This window comes from Eriocheir sinensis, chromosome 22 (assembly GCF_024679095.1).
Source record: "Eriocheir sinensis breed Jianghai 21 chromosome 22, ASM2467909v1, whole genome shotgun sequence".
Classification (NCBI taxonomy): domain Eukaryota; kingdom Metazoa; phylum Arthropoda; class Malacostraca; order Decapoda; family Varunidae; genus Eriocheir; species Eriocheir sinensis.
The window spans coordinates 7,766,490-7,788,630 of NC_066530.1; the positions used below are offsets into that span (position 1 = coordinate 7,766,490).

Here is a 22,141-nt window from a genome sequence, read left to right on the forward strand (position 1 = left end):
ATATATATATATATATATATATATATATATATATATATATATATATATATATATATATAATGAACATTATTGGTGCCAGAATCGAGCCTTGGGGAGCTCCACTCTCTACTCTCCTCCAATTTGATTTCTTCTCCCTAATCACCGTCCTCATTTCTCTTCCCGTTAAGTAATCCTTCATCCACTCGATAACCTTTCCGCCCATTCTTCCCCACTGCTGTAGTTTCCAGATTAACCTTTGGTGCGGATCCTTGTCATAAGCTTTATTCAAATCGACACATACACAGTCAGCCCACCCTTCTCTCTCTCGCACCACATCTATTGCTCTTGAGTAGAAAGAGAGTAATTTAGTGACACACGATTTCCCTTTTCTATGTCCAAACTGTTCTTCATTTATCATGTTTTCCTTTTCTAAATGTTCGACCCATTGTTTTTATTATTATACTATCACAAATCTTGCACATAACGCTTATCAAAGAAACTGGCCTATAATTTAGTGGATCAGTTTTATCTTCACTTTTAAATATTGGTACAATTTTCGCTCTTTTCCATTCTTAGGGCACCTTTCCTGTTTTTATAGAGCATGTTATTATGTCAAAGTGGTTCCAATAATTCATTTCTATACTCTTTTAGCACTTGACCCGAGATTCCATCCGGTCCCGTAACTTTCCTTCCATCAAAGGTTTTCATCAGCTGCATCAGTTCCCCTTTCTCAACCTTTATATGACTCAGTTTCCCTTCATTGCAATTTTAGAGACCCCAATCAAAGTCGGTTTCTTCCGTAAACACTTTATAAAAATTTTTGTTTAATATTTCTGGCATTTCTTGTCCTTTTCGTAGAGTACATCTTTTTCCTTTAGCCTTTCCACTCCTTCATTTCTTTATAGCGTCCTGTTTACGAATTTATAAAACATTTATGGTTCTTCTTTACATTTAAAAACTATTCTTCTTTCAAGTTTAGCTTCCTTCTCTCTCCTTATTTTCTCATATTCTATTTCTTCTTGCTGTCTCACACCTCCGTCCTAACCATGTTTTCTCTCCTTTAGTTTTTAGTTTGTAGAATGTTATATATTTCTCTATTCCTTTATTGTAAACATTCATAAAAAGTCACATTTCTCTTGAATATTAGTACTCCTTCATATCAGTCCAGTCTACCCCACCAAAAAAAGTCTAGAGTCCAACGTACTCTGCCTTAGCGTAGTTTTTCCTTTTTTCCTTATAAGCCTCATCTCGATATTCACATCCTTCCAAAGTTTTCATCTCCAATAGTTCATGGTCGCTCTTTCCTAGGGGGCACTCATGACTGACTCCTTCATCCAACTCCACGTTTCTTTTTTTTTAAATTAGGCCAAGTCTTGATGGTTAGTCATCCGCTCTCAGCCTTGTTTCTCCTCCCACCCACTAGCGTCATCAGGTTATCTGTTACCAGCTTCAATAGTTTACTTCCCCAAATATTTTCACCACCCTCCGTTACAAAATCTTTCCATTTCACTTCTTTGCCTTTGAAGTCTCCTGTTAACATTACCTTTTTATAATTTCTTATTTCATCTGTCTGTACCCGTATTATATTTTCCAGCATAGTGTTATATCTTCCTTCATTCCAACTTTTGGTTTTAGGGGGACATAGGCTGTTATGATGTTATTCTTCTCTCCACCTTTTACCAGTACCTGCACAGCCATCACCTCCGCACTGTCCTTTCCGTATCTCACTTCAGTCACTTTAAAGTTTTGTTTCGTCACTATAATCACTCCTCCTCCCTTTCCTTCTTTCCTATCTTTTCTCCAAATGTTGTACTTGGTCTTTCCCTCCAGCACAAGTTCCAGTTCTTTTACAAGCTTTGTGTGTGTGTGTGTGTGTGTGTGTGTGCGCGCGCGCGTGTGCGTGTGTGTGTGTGTGTGTGTATATATATATATATATATATATATATATATATATATATATATATATATATATATATATATATATATATATATATATATATATATATATATATATATATATATATGTATGTATGTATATATGCGTATGTATGACAAAGTCTGGCACATTACCTTTATCTCCAGTTTCCTTTCTGGCCGATCTATCTCTACTGTGGTAGACGGTCACTGTTCTTCCCCTAAACCTATCGACATTGGTGTCCCGCAGGACTCTGTCCTATCTCCCATTCTCTTTCTGTTGTTCATTGATGATCTTTCCCCAAACAAACTTACCTATCCATTCGTACGCCGATGATGCTACTCTGCATTACTCAACATCTTTTGACAGAAGACCTTCCCAACAGGAATTACAGAACTCCAGACTGGAAGCCGCAAAATGCTTTACCTCAGACTTTGCTATTATTTCTGATTGGGACAGGAGGAACTTAATGTCCTTCGTGTCTCAAAAATTCAATTTCTCCACCTATCAACTCGACACAATCTTCTAAACTCCTATCCCTTATTCTTCGGTAACACTTAGCTATCCCATTCTTTTACACTAAACATCCTTGGTCTCAAAATCTCAACTGGAATTTTCACATCTCTCACTAAATCAGCTTCGTCGAGGTTGGGCGTTCTGTATCGTCCCCGCCGGTTATTTTCCCACTCTCAGATGCTGTCCCTTGTCTGCTCTCGTATGGAGTATGCATCTTATGTGTTGGGGGGCTCCACACACAGCCCTTTTGGACAGAGTGGAGTCTATGGCTCTTTGTCTTATTAGTTCCCTTCCTCTTACTGATAGTCTTGTCTCTTAAATTCCGCCGCCATGTTGCCTCTCTTTCTATCTTCTGTCGATATTTTCACGCTGACTGCTCTTCTGAACTTACTAACTGCATGCCTCCCCACCTCCCGCGGCCATGCTATACACTCGACTTTCTACCCAAGCCCACCCCCTTACTGTCCAGACCCCTTATGCAAGAGTTAACCAGTATCTTCATTCTTTCATCCCTTTCACTCTGGAACAGCCTTCCTTCGTCTGCATTTCCTCCTGCCTACGACTTAACCTCTTTCAAGAGGAGAGTATCAAGACACCCCTCCACCCGAAATTGACCTCTCTTTTTTTTTTTTTTTCTTCTTTTTTTACAGCAAAGGAAGCAGCTCAAGGGCAAGAAAAAGGTGCAGAAAAGAAAAGCCCGCCCATCGCTGCTCCTACAAATGAAAAAGTGAACTGTGGCCAAAGAAGAGAGCTAGGGGTCAATTTCGGGTGGAGAGGCTTGGCCTACCATTTCTAGGCTGGTGTTTGGTTGAGTTAGGAAAGCATTCAACACAGTACCAAACCACACTCCAGTACATCTAAAAGGCATCTAATAGCGCTGTTTCTCCCCCGCAGTGGTGGTGGGCCAGTACCAGGTGCAAGTCTACGACCACCTGGTGATGACGGGCAACACAGCGGTCCTGCAGTGCGTCGTGCCGTCCTACCTGCGCGAGTTCGTCTCCGTCACGTCCTGGCAGCTGGAGGACTCGAGGCACGTCTACCCCTCCCTGCACGGCGGTGAGTACTGGCGGGGAAGAGAATACGAAGAAGAAAAGGAAGGAAAGAGAATCGTAAAAGCAGAAGGAAAGGAGGATGAGAATGAGCATGAAGGGGAGTAAGGGGACTTTTGGGGACTAAGGAAGGACTTGCACGGCGGTGAGTACTGGCGGGGAAGAGAATACGGAGAAAAGGAAGGAAAGAGAATCGTAAAAGCACTAGAAGGAAATAAGGTTTTGAAGGGTAGTAAAGGGGCTTCGGGGGACTGAGGGACTTGCCTGCAGCCTCAATTCTTCCCACGTCTTAGATTTTGTTTTGTGTTCTGCTTTGTGGCCGCGTCCTTATCCTCCTCATCTCCATCTCCTCTGTATTGTCTTGTGTTGTCTTCTGTACCAGACTGTCATACGTCCTCAATGCCCCTCCCTCCCCTCCCTTCCCTTCCTTCATTCTCCTTCCCTTCCTTCATTCTCCTTCCCTTCCTTCATTCTCCTTCCCTTCCTTCATTCTCCTTCCCTTCCTTCCTTTCCCTCTCTTCTCTTCCCTTTCTTTCCTTCCGTTTCCTTCCCGCCCATTTCTTCTCTTTCTTTTACCTTCCCCTTTTTCCCTTTCCTTCTTCCTTACCTTCCACTCTTTCCCTCCCCCTCCTTCCCTTCACTTCTTTCCCTTTCCTTCCTTCCCTCCCCATTCCTCCCCTCTCATTCCATTCCTCTCCCTCTCCTTCTCCCTCCCTTCCCTTCCCTTCCCTTTCCTTTCCTTCCCTTCCTTCCTTCCCTCCCCTTCCTTCCCTCCCCTTCCTTCTCTTCTCTTCCTTCTCCTTCCTTCCCTTCCCCTTCCTCCTTTGCCCTCCTATCCCTTCCTTCCTTCCCTCCCCTCCTTCCCTCCCCTTCCTTCCCTCCCCTTCCTTCTCTTCCTTCCCTCCCCTTCCTTCTCTTCTCTTCCTTCTCCTTCCCTTCCCTCCCCCTCCTTCTTTTCCCTTCCCTTCCCCTCCATCCCTGCAAGCTGTATGTTATGTGTTATCCTCAAGAATCCCTTTAGTGCATTGCGACAAGATCCGTGAATTCTTGCAGCAAAAACATCAGTGGAAAGACAATGAAATGAATAATGCATCTCGGGAAACAATACCAGAAGGCGCTGAGCGGGGTTGGTATTCTCAGACGCTTCAGCCTCTCACATAGAGTATTTCCAGAGGCCACAAAAGGAGATCAATTTGGTTATCATGCGTGTTCTTTTAGGTTCATGGTACAGAAGAAGGGTCAGACTACCACCAGGGCCATTAAACTACCCCTGGAAATACGCCAAACTCCCACGAAAATGGTGTTAAATATGTGTAGCTATTTGGGCGCCGATATGTTTAAGAAGACGCCCCCACTTGGATGCTTTGACAACGCTCCCGGAAACTGCCGACGCTAAACATTTATCTTGAGACGTAGAGTGGAAGAGTCGTATGAAGGAGTGCAGTAAAGGAGTGTATATCGTCACCTTCGTAAACAGACCGCCTTAGTCATTATTTTCTACTTTACAGGAAATCAGAAAAGAACTGTCATTATCTCATTTGGCTTAAGGTTTAGGCAGAGATGAAGAGGCCAATTCTAGGACACTCAAACCCCGAATGTCAAAGGCAACTATACAAAAATGGGCGTCACGTGTTAAAAAATTGATGTAGACAAAAACCTGGAAATCGCTGAAAAATGACTTAGGCGATTATTTTATGAGGGTGACGATATAGTGAAGGAGCAGAATAGATGAATAGACTGCCGTGAACCTACAGAAACGCGCATTAGAACCCGACTGATCTCATCTTCGGCCTTTGGAAATAGCTGATGTGAGGCGGAAGCGTCTGAAAATACTGATCTGTCTTGAGGTGTGAAGGGGTGAAACCAGATCCAATGAACGAAGGAACAGTGGGCCGTATTCTTAAACATTTCGGCGTCCAAGCACACATATTTGACAAGGCTTTCGTGGGTGTTTTAGGCACTTCCATGGGTAGTTTTATGACCCTGGTGGTAGTTTGACCCTTCTTCTGTGCCGTGAACCTAGGAAAACACGCATTAGTACCTGACTGATTCATTTTCGGCCTTTGGAAATAGTTGATGTGAGAGGTGGAGGCGTCTGAGAAAACAAGCTGAGACATTTGACAAGGCTTTCGTAAGTGCTTTATGCATTTCTAGGGGTATTTTAATGACCCTGGTGGTAGTTTGATCCTTCCTCCGTGCCGCGAACCTACGAAAGCACTCATGAGAACCCGACTGATCTCCTCTTCGGTCTCTGAAAGTAGTTGATGTGAGAGGCGGAGTCGTCTAAGAATACCTACATTGTCTTGGGGCGAGAAGGTAAGAAGTGCATCAGAGTGTCTCCAGGAATGGCACGGGAATACATGAGTTACTTATACACGCCTCCGCGGTGCAGTGTTTAGCGTCCCTGACTACGAATCTGCGAGCCTGGGTTCGAATCTTGCCCTAGCCACCGAGCCATTCATCCCATCTTTCGGGCTGGCCGATAAATGGGTACCTGGGGAAACCTGGGGAAGGTAAACTGTGGGAACCCGGATGTCAAACCACAGACTCGAAGGGCCAACGGGACGGAGATGAGCACTGCCACCACGCGCCGCTATGGCGTGTGCTCCCAACTTATCCTTCACCCACAATTTTCAACCATTCACTTCCTTTATCATTAGTGGAGGCAGCATCCGAAACTGACCTCTCTTCTGGCCACCCTTCTCTACTTTCATTTATAGGGGTAGTGACTAGCGGGCTTTACCTTACTTTACCTTATCTTACCTTACTTTACCTTACTTTACCTTACTTTACCCTACTTTATCTTACTTTACCTTACTTTACCTTAATTTACCCTACTTTATCTTACTTTACCTTACTTTACCTTACTTCATCTTACTTTATCTTACTTTACTTTACCTTACTTTACCTTACTTTACCATACTTTACCCTACTTTATCTTACTTTACCTTCCTTTACCCTACTTTACCATACTTTACCATACTTTACCTTACTTTACCTTACTTTTACCTACTTTACCTTACTTTACCCTACTTTACCTTACTTTACCTTACTTTTATCTACTTTACCTTACTTTACCCTACTTTACCTTACTTTACCTTACTTTACCTTACTTTACCTTACCTTACTTTACCTTACTTTACCTTACTTTACCTTACTTTACCCTACTTTACCTTACTTTACCTTACTTTACCTTACTTTACCCTACTTTACCTTACTTTACCTTACTTTACCTTACTTTACCTTACTTTACCTTACTTTACCTTACTTTACCTTACTTTACCTTACTTTACCTTACTTTACCTTTACTTTACTTACCTTTACTTTTACCTTACTTTACCTTACTTTACCTTACTTTACCTTACTTTACCCTACTTTACCTTAGTTTACCTTACTTTACCTTACTTTACCTTATTTTACCTTACTTTACCCTACTTTACCTTACTTTACCTTACTTTACCTTACTTTACCTTATTTTACCTTACTTTACCCTACTTTACCTTACTTTACCCTACTTTACCTTACTTTACCTTACTTTACCTTACTTTACCCTTCTTTACCTTAGTTTACCTTACTTTACCCTACTTTACCCTACTTTACCTTACTTTACCCTACTTTACCCTACTTTACCCCACTTTACCTTACTTTACCTTACTTTACCTTACTTTACCCTACTTTACCTTACTTTACTTTACCATACTTTACTTTTACTTTTCCCTACTTTACCTTACTTTACCTTACTTTACTTACTTTACCTTACTTTAGCTTACTTTTTACCTTACTTTACCCATTTTTTACCTTACTTTTACCTTTTTATTTACTTTACCCTACTTTACCCCACTTTACCTTACTTTACCTTACTTTACCTTACTTTACCCTACTTTACCTTGCTTTACCCTACTTTACCTTACTTTTACCTACTTTACCTTACTTTACCCTACTTTACCTTACTTTACCTTACTTTACCTTACTTTACCCTACTTTACCTTACTTTACCTTACTTTACCTTACTTTACCTTACTTTACCCTACTTTACCTTACTTTACCCTACTTTACCTTACTTTACCCTACTTTACCTTAGTTTACCTTACTTAATCTTACTTTACCTTACTTTACCCTACTTTACCCTACTTTACCTTACTTTACCATACTTTACCATACTTTACCTTACTTTACCTTACTTAACCATACCTTACCTTACCTTACCTTACCTTACCTTACCTTGACACATATGGGAGACTTAGAAACGAAACCATTCCACCAAACTCGAGAAAAACGTTGAATAGGCCAAAACACAGAGTCTCATTCAAATCCATTCCGAACAAAAGACGATCGCGAGGTGACGATTCAAGAGAGCGCAGGTCGTACGAAGAGCCATTGCCGTTCGCCTTGTCGGAAAATTGAAAAAGCGAATCATAAAACCACAGAACAAGGCGACAAAAGCAGATGTAGCGCTATTGTGGCGGTGGACAAGTTGAGGACGACTGAGTTTATTTTACCGGCGCGCCAGGAAGATTGTAACACTGAAAGGGAAAAAAAGGATGTTAATCGAAGAAGAAGAAAAAAGAAGAAGTAGTGGAACGCAGAATAAGAAAGAGGTGGAAGAGATAAAAGAAGAAGAAGAAGAAGAAGAAGAAGAGTAATAATGATAAGAAGAAGAACAAGAAGAACACGAACAAGAAGAACACGAACAAGAAGAACACGAACAAGAAGATGCTGAAAGTAAAGTTGAAGATAAAAAGAGAAGAAGAAGAAAAAGAAGAAAAAGAAGAAGAAAGAAGAAGAAGAAGAAGAAGAAAAAGAAGAAGAAAAGAAAAAGAGTAAAAGTAAAAGAAACAAAAATAGAAACAGACGCTTCAAATAATAATAATAAGATAAAAAGATTACAAAAGAGAAGGGTCGCTTGCAGTGCTAAGGACAGCGGGTACTCGGGGACTCTCGTGGGGACACTGATTATGGGGAAACCGGCACTTGGGGGAGACTGGGGCACCGGATTCGGGGACATTGGCACTAGGGAAGGAAAAGGAGGAAAATGAGTATAGGATATCAGGAGGCAATGGAGGAAAGGAGGGGTAAGGAAGGAAGGGAATGGAAGAATGAATGGGAGGAAGGATGGGAAAGAAGGGAAGAGAGAGGATAGGAAGAGAGGCAAAGGGAAGGAAGGGAAGGAAAAGGTGGGAAAGAAAGGAAAAGAGAGAAAAAATAACAAAACGGAGGAAAGGAATAGAGGAAGGGAAGGGAAGGGAAGGAAAGGAGGAATAGGAGACAAGGAAAAGAAGGGAAGAAGGGATGAGAGGAAACATGGAAAAGGAGGAAAAAAGAAAGAGAAAACGAACGGAATGGAAGGGAAGGAAGGGAAAAGAAGGGAAGGAAAGGAAAGATAGGAAAAGATAGAGAAAAAGAACAGAATGAAAGGAAAGAAAGGAATGGAGGAAACATGGAAGACTAGGAAAAGGAGAAAGAAAAAGAACACAAGGAAGGGAAAGGAACAGAGGAGACGAAGAAGAAGAAGAAGAAGAAGAAGAAGAAGAAGAAGAAGAAGAAGAAGAAGAAGAAGAAGAAGAAGAAGAAGAAGAAGAGCAAGAAGAAAATGAAGGAGAAGAAGACAAAGAAGAAGAAAAAGAAGAAGAAGAAGAAGAAGAAGAAGAAGAAGACAAAGAAAAAGAAGAAGTAGAAAAGAAGAAAGCAGTGAGTAATATCCCACATGCTAAACCTTATATGGCCCATCTTTCCTCTCAATCGGTCAGCCAGTCAATAGGTGTTTTTAGCAATGCCATATCGCTCTGTCATCTATATTGGTTACGTTTATCAGAGGCATAACTTTTTTTTGTAGTATATTTAGGATTTGCGTCATATTTTTAGCATTGCCATTTCGTTCTTGCTCTCTGCTGTCTTCTTCTTTGTCTTCTTTTTTCCTTTTTTGCTTTTTGTCTTCTCAGCCTTCTTCTTTGGTTTCCTCTTCGTTTTCTTCTTCTTTATTTTCTTCTTTGTTTTCTTCTTGCGCTTTGCTTTCTTCTTCTTTGGCTTCTTTTCCTTTTTCTTTGTTTTCTTCTTATTTGTCTTCTTTGGTTTCTTCTTTGTCTTCTTTTTGTTTTCTTCTTATTTGTCTTCTTCTTTTTCTTTGTTTTCGTCTTCTTTTTCTCCTTCCTCTTCTTTCTTTATGCTTTCTTCCTCCTGTTTTTTTTCCTTACTCTTTGTTTTCTCCTTATTTTTCTTCTTTTTGTTCTTCATTTTACTCTTCTTATTTTTTGCTCTCTTCTTCGTGTTGTTTTTTGTTTTCTTCGTCTTCTTTTTGTTCTTTCTTTTCTTCATCTTCTTCTTCCTTTTTGCTTTCTTCTTTGTTTTCTTCCTATTCATTGTATCTATCATTGCCATATCGTTCTGTCATCTATATCGACTGAACTGACAAGTCGCTGAGCTATATAACGTCTATGTTCGGAGATGGCACAACCTTCTGTCATCTGTGTTTTGACACTCCTCATGTTCTTCGTTTAATCATGTCCAGGAGAAGAATGACAATTGTATGAGATCGACACATGATGGTTTTACACGCCTTCTGCACCATCAACCTGAAAATCACCCATGAAAACCGGTTAATCTTTTCTGATAGTTTTACACGCCTTCTGCGCCACCAACCTGAAAACCACCTATGAAAACCGGTTAATCTTTTCTGATAGTTTTACACGCCTTCTGCGCCACCAACCTGAAAACCACCTATGAAAACCGGTTAATCTTTTCTGATAGTTTTACACGCCTTCTGCGCCACCAACCTGAAAATCACCTATGAAAACCGGTTAATCTTCTCTGATAATTTTACACGACTTTTAGACCACGAACCGGAAAATCACCCATGAAAACCGGTTAATCTTTTCTGATAGTTTTACACGCCTTCTGCGCCACCAACCTGAAAATCACCTATGAAGACCCGGTTAATCTTCTCTGTGGCCTTAGGAATGAGTCGTAGTGGGAGCCAGACCCGTTTAAGAGTATTGACCTAAGAGCGACGATTACTGATCTTCGAGCGGTACATATGGTGTTAGACTCACTTCCCACTAGCACTAAGGCATTGCAACACTAGGAACCATATTCATAAGCTTTTCGGCTACCAAGCACACATATTTGACGAGGCTTTCGCAGGTGTTGTAGGCATTTCCAAACGTTCCCTCTTCTGTAATGAGTGTAATCCACCTCTCAGTCACTCAATTGGGATCTTCTGGGGCTGTTCTCAGTATAAGAAGCACCCCTGGTTGGTATTCTCAGACGCTTTCACCCTCACATCAACTATTTAACTTTTTAACTATTTAATTCATATGCCATTTCTCTGACCAAGCTGACAGTTTGTTGAGATCCTCCTGCAGTGGTCTAGCATCCTCCCTTGTCCTAATAGTGCGTCTTGTTTTGGTATCATTCGCAAATTTACCAATGGGATAACTTGTGACATAGGTAAATTTGCGGATGACACCAAATTAGGACACACTATTAGGACAGGGGAGGATGCTAGAGCACTGCAGGAGGATCTCAACAAACTGTCAGCTTGGTCAGAGAAATGGCAGATGAATTTTAACATCACCAAGTGTGGCGTACTAAGTGTAGGAACACGCAACCCATTACACGGGTATAGTTTAGACTCCACTGCGACAGGCAGATCAGAGTGTGAAAGAGATTTGGGAGTGTTAGTGAACTCTGACCTAAAACTAAGGAAGCAATGTATTAGTGAGAGGAATAGGGCTAACAGGGTATTAGGCTTTATTAACAGGACGGTAACCAACAATAGTGCAGAGGTCATCCTCAGATTCTATTTAGCGTTAGTTAGGCCACACTTAGATTATACTGTCCAGTTTTGGTACCCACACTACAGAATGGACATCAACTTGCTAGAATCAGTTCAGAGGAGGATGACCAAGATGATTCAGAGGCTGAGGAACCTCCCATATCAAAATAGGCTAAAACATTTAAACTTACATTCACTAGAAAGACGAAGAGTGCGGGGAGATCTAATAGAAGTATTCAAATGGGTCAAGGGTTACAACAAAGACGATATAAGTAAAGTACTGAGAATTAGCCACCAGGATAGAACACGCAGTAATGGATTTAAATTATAAAAGTATAGATTTAGGAGGAAAATAGGCAAGCATTGGTTTAGTAATAGGGTGGTGGGGGAATGGAATAGACTAAGCAATCAAATAGTTAGTGCAGGGACGATAGCTTGTTTTAAGAGTAGACCTGATAGCTACATGGACGAGGATGACAGGTGGCAGTGTAGTGCGGCGACTAAGCCGGTCGAATGAGAGTCGAAGCAAAATTCAGAAAGGTTAACAAAGGATTCATTAGAGAGGATGACTCTGATGAGTGAGGTGTGGGTAGGGTAAGGTAATAGGGTACTGGAGTGTACGCCCGTACCGAAGGTAAACGAGGATCAAGCCTCTACCTGTAACCCCTGAAACTACATTTCACCCAGCGTGAGTAGTGGGGGGGATTCTGGAGCTGCCCTGTGTAGGTCACTCGGCCTCTTGCAGTATCCCTATGTTCTTATGTTCTTATAATTCCAAATGCCAAAAAGGAGAACATCGGGATCTATAGTGAACATTTTTTTAGGTTCATGGTGCAAAAGAAAGATCAAAGTATCACCAGGGTCGTAAAACTGCCCCTGGAAACACATACAACACCTACGAAAGCTTTGTCAAATGCGAGAGCTTGGTCGTTGAAATGTTTAAGAATATGACTGTCTGTCCCTCACTTCGTAGTCCCTCGTTTAAAATCCTCTGGCGCTGTGTTCTCAGTCTAGGAGAGCCGCCCGCCCCCGCTGTGATCTGAGGCTTTACACCGCGCTCCCTTCCTGTCGAGTGTGCCAAAGCTCTCCTCTTGCTCAAAAGGCCGCCCCTCAACCCGGCCCGCTGTCACTCCTCTGAGAGCTGCTCGTGTGTTCAGGGTTGGAGAGCCTCACCAGCCACTACCCGAGGCACACCTACGCACTTCCCGTGTTAGTGTTTTTTGATGCGGAGGGCCGTGGACGCCGATGCTAACTTTCTCTTTTGCTTGCTCACCTTAATGGAAGTCACTGAAGGGAGAGTTTGTGAACTAAGTAAGATTTTCCTGATTTCTGAATGTTTAATAGAGACAAAGTGATGTGTTGGAGATAGTTTATTTTGTAGATCCCTGCGGTTTTGTATGGACTATAGAGAGATGAATTTCCTTATTGGCAAAGTTCATTATTTTTTGTTTTTGTTTTCCTCCGACTGCCTGTTTTGATTTTGTTTTATTTTTCCCGACTTTCTGTTTTGATTTTGTTTTGTTTTTCCCGACTACCTGTTTTGATTTTGTTTTGTTTTTCCCGACTACCTGTTTTTTTTCCCAACTACCTGTTTTGATTTTGTTTTGTTTTTCCCGACTACCTGTTTTGTTTGTTTTGTTTTTCCCGACTACCTGTTTTGTTTGTTTTGTTTTTCCCGACTACCTGTTTTGTTTATTTTGTTTTTTTATTCCGACTACTTGTTTTGTTTGTTTTGTTTTTTATTCCGACTTGTTTTGTTTGTTTTGTTTTTTATTCCGACTACTTGTTTTGTTTGTTTTGTTTTTTATTCCGACTACTTGTTTTGTTTGTTTTGTTTTTTATTCCAACTACTTGTTTTGTTTGTTTTGTTTTTTATTCCGACTACCTGTTTTGCTTTGTTTGTTTTTTCCCCGACTACCTGTTTTGTTTGTTTTGTTTTTTCCCGACTACCTGTTTTGTTTGTTGTTTTTTCCCGACTACCTGTTTTGTTTTTGTTTGTTTTTCCGACTACCTGTTTTGTTTTTGTTTGTTTTTCCGACTACCTGTTTTGTTTTTGTTTGTTTTTCCGACTACCTGTTTTATTTTTGTTGTTTTTTCCCGACTACCTGTTTTATTTTTGTTGTTTTTTCCCGACTACCTGTTTTATTTTGTCTTTTTCCGACTACCTGTTTTTTTAGTTTTTGTTTTTCCCGACTACCTGTTTTGTTTTGTCTTTTTCCGACTACCTGTTTTGTTAGTTTTTGTTTTTCCCGACTACATGTTTTGTTTTTGTTTTTTCCCGACTACCTGTTTTGTTTTTGTTGTTTTTTCCCGACAACTTGTTTTGTTTTTTCCCGACTACCTGTTTTGTTTTTGTTTTTTTCCGACTACCTGTTTTGTTTTGTTTTTTCCCGACTACCTGTTTTGTTCTTGTTTTTTCCGACTACCTGTTTTGTTCTTGTTTTTTCCGACTACCTGTTTTGTTCTTGTTTTTTCCGACTACCTGTTTTGTTTTTATTTTTTCCGACTACCTGTTTTGTTTTTATTTTTTCCGACTACCTGTTTTTTTTCCCGACTACCTGTTTTGTTTTTATTTTTTCCGACTACCTGTTTTGTTTTTATTTTTCCCGACTACCTGTTTTTTTCCGACTACCTGTTTTGTTTTTATTTTTCCCGACTACCTGTTTTGTTTTTATTTTTCCCGACTACCTGTTTTTTTCCGACTACCTGTTTTGTTTTTATTTTTCCCGACTACCTGTTTTTTTCCGACTACCTGTTTTGTTTTTCTTTTTCCCGACTACCTGTTTTTTTCCGACTACCTGTTTTGATTTTGTTTTTCTGACTACCTTTTTTTCAGACTACCTGTTATGTTATTACTTTTCTTGTTCTCCTCTAATTACCTATTTTTTTAAGTAGCGTTTTTCTGAATTTTGCTCCGACTACCTATCTTTTTTTTTTTCTTTTTTTTTCTGTAAGTACCTGTCTTGATGTTTATTTGTTTTCTTCCGACTCTGTTTATACATATTTACTTTCTTATTTATCTATTGTTTATTAGTTTGTTATTGTTTGGGGAGGAATTTTGTATACTATTGTTTGTTTTATAGTTGTTCATTGTTTATTGTTAGGGAGACAGACCGAGCCACGAAGAAACATCAATGAACTCTTTATCCAAAGCAGTTATCGTCATCTAACATCAATGCATTCGTTATCCACAGCAGGCGCGGTGGCTCATTGGGTTAGAGAGGCAAGCCACTGTACTGAAGAGCCACGGGAGTCAGTTCGAACCCCACTAGTATTATCAAACGTTTTGGGTCCTGTGTTGATCGTTTTCGAAGGTCATAGAGAAGCCACGTCTGGTTGTTATGAGTGTTTGTACCTTTCACGGCGCAGAAGCCTCCCAAAACTACCGCCAGGCTCAAGAAACCATCTATGGAAACTTCTTTTGGGAAAGCCTTTTTAAATACACTTACTAAGGCTTGGGAGAGTTTGATAATGTGAGCGTCAAACCCTGAGCGACAACCCCCCAAAGAGCGATCCTATACGTAACCGAACAGGGGCTTCGTTGTGCAGTGGTTATCACACTCGGCTCACAACCGAGAGAACCCGGGTTCGATTCCCGGGCGGAGTGGAAAAATTTGGACGGCTTTTCCGATACCCTACGCCCATGTCCACCCAGCAGTGAATGGGTACCAGGTATTAATCCGGGGGTTGTGTCCCGTCTCCTGGGATCTGTTCCCTTCTTCTATAATTCCTTCCCCTTCTGTCTCTCTCCGGCATATTATGACCACAGATGTTGCGTCGACTAAACGAAACTTTCCAACTTTCTACGTAACTGAAAAACTTTCAAGACAAAGAAGAAGAACAATAAATCAAAGGAGAGCAGAATAAAAAGTAAACAAAGAAGAAAACAAAGAAAAAAACAAAGAAGAAAGAAACAGAGAAGAAAAGAACAGAGAAGAAAAAAAAGAAAAAAAAGAAGAAACAAATAAGAAAGAAAAAAAAAGAAAAAAAAAAGAAGAGAAGAAAACAAAAAAGAAAAAAAAGAAAATGAAGAAGGAACAAAAAGACAAAGAAGAAGAAGAAAAAGAAGAAGACAAAGAAGAAAAATAAAACAAAGAAGAAGAAAAAACAAGCAAAGAAGAAACGCCATCACTAGTTCGCCAAATGAAACTTCTGAAATATCTACGAGAGCCGTGTGTGGACTTTTAGTGTTCAGTATATAAGAAAACAAGATAACAAGGAACAAAACACTTGACAGAGTAGAGGAACGCACATAGCTAGGACACATAACACATAACTGGTACACATAACACATAACTAGGACACATAACACATAACTAGGACACATAACACATAACTAGGACACATAACACATAACTGGGACACATAACACATAACTAGGACACACAACACATAACTATGACACATAACACATAACTAGGACACACAACACATAACTATGACACATAACACATAACTAGGACACATAACACATAACTAGGACACATAACACATAACTAGGACAGAACACACAACTAGAACACATAACACATAACTAGGACACATAACACATAACTAGGACACATAACACATAACTGGGACACATAACACATAACTAGGACACATAACACATAACTAGGACACACAACACATAACTATGACACATAACACATAACTAGGACACACAACACATAACTAGGACACATAACACATAACTAGGACACACAACACATAACTATGACACATAACACATAACTAGGACACACAACACATAACTATGACACATAACACATAACTGGGACACATAACACATAACTAGGACACACAACACATAACTATGACACATAACACATAACTAGGACACACAACACATAACTATAACACATAACACATAACTGGGACACATAACACATAACTATGACACATAACACATAACTGGGACACATAACACATAAATATGACACATAACACATAACTGGGACACACAACACATAACTATGACACATAACACATAACTAGGACACATAACACATAACTAGGACACATAACACATAACTAGGACACATAACACATAACTGGGACACATAACACATAACAATGACACATAACACATAACTAGGACACACAACACATAACTATGACACCTAACACATAACTATGACACATAACATAACTAGGACACACAACACATAACTATGATACATAACACATAACTAGGACACACAACACATAACTATGACACATAACACATAACTAGGACATACAACACACAACTATGACACATAACACATAACTATGACACACAACACATAACTATGACACATAACACATAACTATGACACATAACACATAACTATGACACATAACACATAACTAGGACGGAATACACAACTAGAACACATAACACATAACTATGACACATAACACATAACTGGGACACATAACACATAAATATGACACATAACACATAACTGGGACACACAACACATAACTATGACACATAACACATAACTAGGACACATAACACATAACTAGGACACATAACACATAACTGGGACACATAACACATAACTATGACACATAACACATAACTAGGACACACAACACATAACTATGACACATAACATATAACTATGACACATAACACATAACTAGGACACACAACACATAACTATGATACATAACACATAACTAGGACACACAACACATAACTATGACACATAACACATAACTAGGACATACAACACACAACTACTGACACATAACACATAACTAGGACACACAACACATAACTCTGACACATAACACATAACTATGACACATAACACATAACTATGACACATAACACATAACTAGGACAGAATACACAACTAGAACACATAACACATAACTAGGACACATAACACAGCTAGAACATATAACACGTAACTAGGGAACATAACAACTAGAACACATAACACATAACTAGGACACATATCATAACTAGAACACATAACATATAACCAGGACACATAACATATAACTAGGGCATATAACATAACTAGAACATATAACACATAACTAGGACACATAACACATAACTGGGACACAACACATAACTACGACAAAACACATAACTAGAACACAAAACATAACTATGACACATAGCACATAACTAGGACAGAACACACAACTAGGACACATAACACATAACTGGGACACAACACATAACTACGACAAAACACATAACTAGAACACAAAACATAACTATGACACATAACACATAACTAGGACAGAACACACAACTAAGACACAACACATAACTGGGACACAACACATAACTACGACAAAACACATAACTAGAACACAAAACATAACTAGGACACATAACTAGGACACATAATACATAAGTAGGACACATAATACTTACCTACGACAAAACACATAACTAGAACACAAAACATAATTGGTACACATAACACATAACAGGGATTGGAGAGCTTTTAGGACTTCATCGGTAGTTATTGCAAAGTTAGGCAATGCATGCTCGAGATTTACGTTAGTACTGTTGTCGCCACTGGTGCTGGTGGTAGTGGAGGGAAGACTGTTAGTATTAAACACAAGGAAAAGTAGGTAATTGTTTAATAAGTTCACAACGTGTTGCTGTCAGACACTAGTTCACCGTCACTGTTTGTTAAAGGTCCAATTCCACTCCTAATCGCCTTCCTCTTGTTTATGTAACTGAAGAAGGATTTCGGATTATTTTTACACCTGGATGCAATGTTTTCTTTCAGAGAGAGAGAGAGAGAGAGAGAGAGAGAGAGAGAGAGAGAGAGAGAGAGAGAGAGAGAGAGAGAGAGAGAGAGAGAGAGAGAGAGAGAGAGAGAGAGAGAGAGAGAGAGTGAAGAAAGAGAGAGAGAGAGAGAGAGAGAGAGAGAGAGAGAGAGAGAGAGAGAGAGAGAGAGAGAGAGAGAGAGAGAGAGAGAGAGAGAGAGAGAGTGAGAGAGAGTGAGAGAGAGAGAGAGAGAGAGAGAGAGAGAGAGAGAGAGAGAGAGAGAGAGAGAGAGAGAGAGAGAGAGAGAGAGAGAGAGAGAGAGAGAGAGAGAGAGAGAGAGAGAGAGAGAGAGAGAGAGAGAGAGAGAGAGAGAGAGAGAGAGAGAGAGAGAGAGAGAGAGAGAGAGAGAGAGAGAGAGAGAGAGAGAGAGAGAGAGAGAGAGAGAGAGAGAGAGAGAGAGAGAGAGAGAGAGAGAGAGAGAGAGAGAGAGAGAGAGAGAGAGAGAGAGAGAGAGAGAGAGAGAGAGAGAGAGAGAGAGAGAGAGAGAAGAGAGGAGAGAGAGAAGAGAGAGAAGAGAGAGAGAGAGAGAGACATAGAGAGAGAGAGAGAGAGAGAGAGAGAGAGAGAGAGAGAGAGAGAGAGAGAGAGACGATAAAACAAGCCGACCATATCGTTGAGTGTTGCCGTGCAATAGCGTCAAGAAAGCCACCAGCGACTCGCCGCGGAAATATCTTCGGGCCGGAGGTAAAACCGATTTCCGCGCGAGAGTGAAGGCGGTAGTTAATTTCCTCTGAAGCCGTGTGTGCGGGAGACAAGAGGTGCGGTGCGGTGCGGGGCTGGCAGGGCGCAGGGCGTTGAGGATGTCCCAGCAGAAACACGCCACGGACTGTCAACCGTGAGCTGTCTGGATCATCGTGGCAAGACATTGTGTGAGAAAAGTTTAAAGAAAGATGTGAGAAAATTCATCCCTCCAGACAGAGCAAGGGATCAAGGGAATATATTGCCGAAAGGTGTCGCGCGTGCCAAAAACATTCGCTGTTTGAAGAAAATGATAAAATAGTTTCAGGCTCCGTCCTGGCAGGCGGAGGTTTGGTTACTGTCCCCCCTTGAGCAAGGAAGGGGGGGGGTTGTGGAGGTCCCGGCAGTACCCGGAGATCGACTTTAAGGAGCCTTGCTCTTGTCGAGAGGGTACTTGCTGGCGATGACGAGTCCAGCTCGTGATCAGGCCGTGATGAATTACACACACACACACACACACGCACACACGAACACGCACCCGCACCCGCACACACACAAACACAAACACAAACACACACATACACACACAAACACACACACACACACACACACACACACACACACACACACACACACACACACACACAATGGTTAGCAGTGGTTATCTCACTCGGCTCACAGCCCAGGTCACGGGTCTGATTCCCAAGCAGAGTGGTGACAGGTGTGTAGTTTCCTTGCACCCGTGTCCCGGTCCACTCAGTTGGGGTTTGTTTCCTAGTCTTCGTGGGGGGAGTCTGGCACAGACAGAGGCGTGGCCACCTAAGGGTGATATAACCCAACGGGTTCGGACCCGGGACACACGAGCCTGTGGCTTAGTCCAGGATGATGCGAGGCAGTGAATTACAAGTCTGTGAGCCACTTGTGGGCACACACACACCTGCCGACGCCTCAGACGTCTCGGAAGCTTTTGAAGGTTTTGCACAAATATTTGTTTTTGGCCGACGACCGTCCAAACATGAGGCACATAACTTCAGAGGAAGGCCACAGCTGCTGTTATTTTCAAAAGAGCAGCAGGAGCGCACTGGCCGTCAGCGCCATAAAACCCTGTTTCTCCGCCTTCCTTCCATCGAGACATCTCTCCAATCAGCCGTTCAATACTCCTCAATAACACACGGCCTTCCCCTTCATCCACATCTAACATTCTTGGCGCGCCTCACGGGAGCGGCCGGCTCAGGCAACACTTTCTAAACACTTTTGGCGCTTTGTTGCTCGATCTTGGAAAATGCTGGGACGGTCGGATGTTCGCCTGTATAAACTGGTCGCTTCCCCAAACTAATCACTAGAAAACTCGGTTCTTTCTTATTTCTTACAAAATCAACTATGAAAAAAAGATTATAGACACCATGATGATAAATATAGAAGAGTATTAAAAGGGAGGGAGAAGAGGAGGAGGAGGAGGAAAATGAGAAGGATATTAAGATGACGAATAATACGAGACTAGATATTATGAGAAACGGGTGACAGAACGGAGATAATGGTTAGCTCTTGCATTACGAAGCTGGACAACATGAGGAGCGGATGAAAGAATGAAGACAATGGTTGCATTACAAAACTGGACAACACGAGAAACGGATGAGAGAATGGAGATAATGGTTAACCATTGCATTACGAAGCTGGACAATATGAGAAACGGATGAAAAAATCAAGATAATGGATAACTCTTGCATTACGAAGCTGGACAATATGAGAAACGGATGAAAGAAAGGAGATACGTTCAACTCTTGCATTACGAGGCTGGATAACATGAGAAATGTATGAAAGAATGAAGATATGGTTAACTCTTGCATTACGAAGTGGAGCAAAATAAGAAACAGATGAAAGAATGGAAATATGGTTAATTAACTCTTGAATTACGAAATGAAACAACACGAGAAACGGATGAAAAAATGAAAGTATGGTCAACTTTTGCATTATGAAGCTAGACAACATGAGAAACAGATAAAAGAATGAAATTGATGCTTAACTCTTGCATAACGAAGTGGGACAAAATGAGAAACAGATGAAAGAATGGATATAATGATTTAGTCTTGCAATACGAGGTAGGATAACAGTCGTCGTTTTGCTTCGTGCCTCAGATGCCAACTATATACACGGGCCTTTTCCAACCATGTATGTAGGATGCGTCTTATATAAGGGGGAAAGCGAGAGGATCTATACTCCTCTACATTTTTAGGATCATTCTTAAACATTCCGCGTTCAAGCTCACCTATTTGACAAGGCTTTCAAAGGAGTGTTAGGCATTTTAGAGGTTGTTTTATGACCCTGGTGGTAGTTTGATCCTTCTTCTGTACCATGAACCAAAAGAGATCACTCATTAAAACCCGACTGATCTCCTTTTCGGCCTTATAAAATAGTTGATGTGAGGGATAGAAGCGTAGGAGTTTTAGGCCTTTTCAGGGGAAGTTTTATGACTCTGGTGGTAGTGTGACTCTTCTTCTGTATCATGAACCTAAAGAAAACACTCATTATAACCCGATTGATGTCCTTTTCAGCTTTTGGAAATAGTTGATGTGAGGGATGGAAGCGTAGGAGTTCTAGGCCTTTTCAGGGGTAGTTTTATGACCCTGGTGTAGTGTGACTTCTTTTGTACCATGAACCTAAAGAAAATACTCATTAGAACCCGACTGATGTCCTTTTCAGCTTTTGGAAATAGTTGATGTGAGGGATGGAAGCGTAGGAGTTCTAGGCCTTTTCAGGGGTAGTTTTATGACCCTGGTGGTAGTGTGACTCTTCTTCTGTACAATGAACCAAAAGAAAACACTCATTAAAACCCGACTGATCTCCTTTTCGGCCTTTTTTTAAATAGTTGATGTGAGTGGTGGAAGCGTAGGAGTTTTGAGCCTTTCCATAGATAGTTTTATGACCCTGGTGGTAATGTGACTCTTCTTCTGTACGACGAACCTAAAGAAAATACTCATTAAAACCCGACTGATCTCCTTTTCGGCCTTTGAAATTAGTTGACGTGAGGGATGGAAGCGTAGGTGTTTTAGGCCTTTTCAGGGGTAGTTTTATGACCCTGGTGGTAGTGTAACTCTTCTGTACCTGAACCAAAAGAAAACACTCATTAAAACCTGACTGATCTCCTTTTCGGCCTTTTTTAAATAGTTGATGTAAGGGATGGAAGCGTAGGAGTTTTGGGCCTTTCCATAGATAGTTATATAGCCCTGGTGGTAGTTTGACCCCTCCTCTGTACCCTGAAACTAAAGAAAACACTAATTAGAACCCGATTGATTTCCTTTTCGGCCTTTTTTAAATAGTTGATGTGAGGGATGGATGGGTAGGAGTTTTAGGCCTTTTCAGGGGTAGTTTTATGACCCTGGTGGTAGTTTGACTCTTCTTCTGTACCAGGAACCCAAAGAAAACACTCATTAAAACCCGAC

General features: G+C 40.9%; 1 protein-coding gene across 1 annotated transcript in view; it reads left to right on the forward strand.

The window, feature by feature from the left end:
- The first annotated feature begins 2,183 nt into the window (after window positions 1–2,183).
- LOC127002284 (cell adhesion molecule Dscam2-like) overlaps window positions 2,184–22,141 on the forward strand; it is a 146,091-nt gene continuing 126,133 nt past the window's right edge. Inside the window, exon 1 of the mRNA XM_050868095.1 lies at window positions 2,184–3,466. Coding sequence (XP_050724052.1) covers window positions 3,349–3,466 — 118 coding nt within the window. The 5' untranslated portion in view covers window positions 2,184–3,348. The remainder of the gene's footprint in view (window positions 3,467–22,141) is intronic.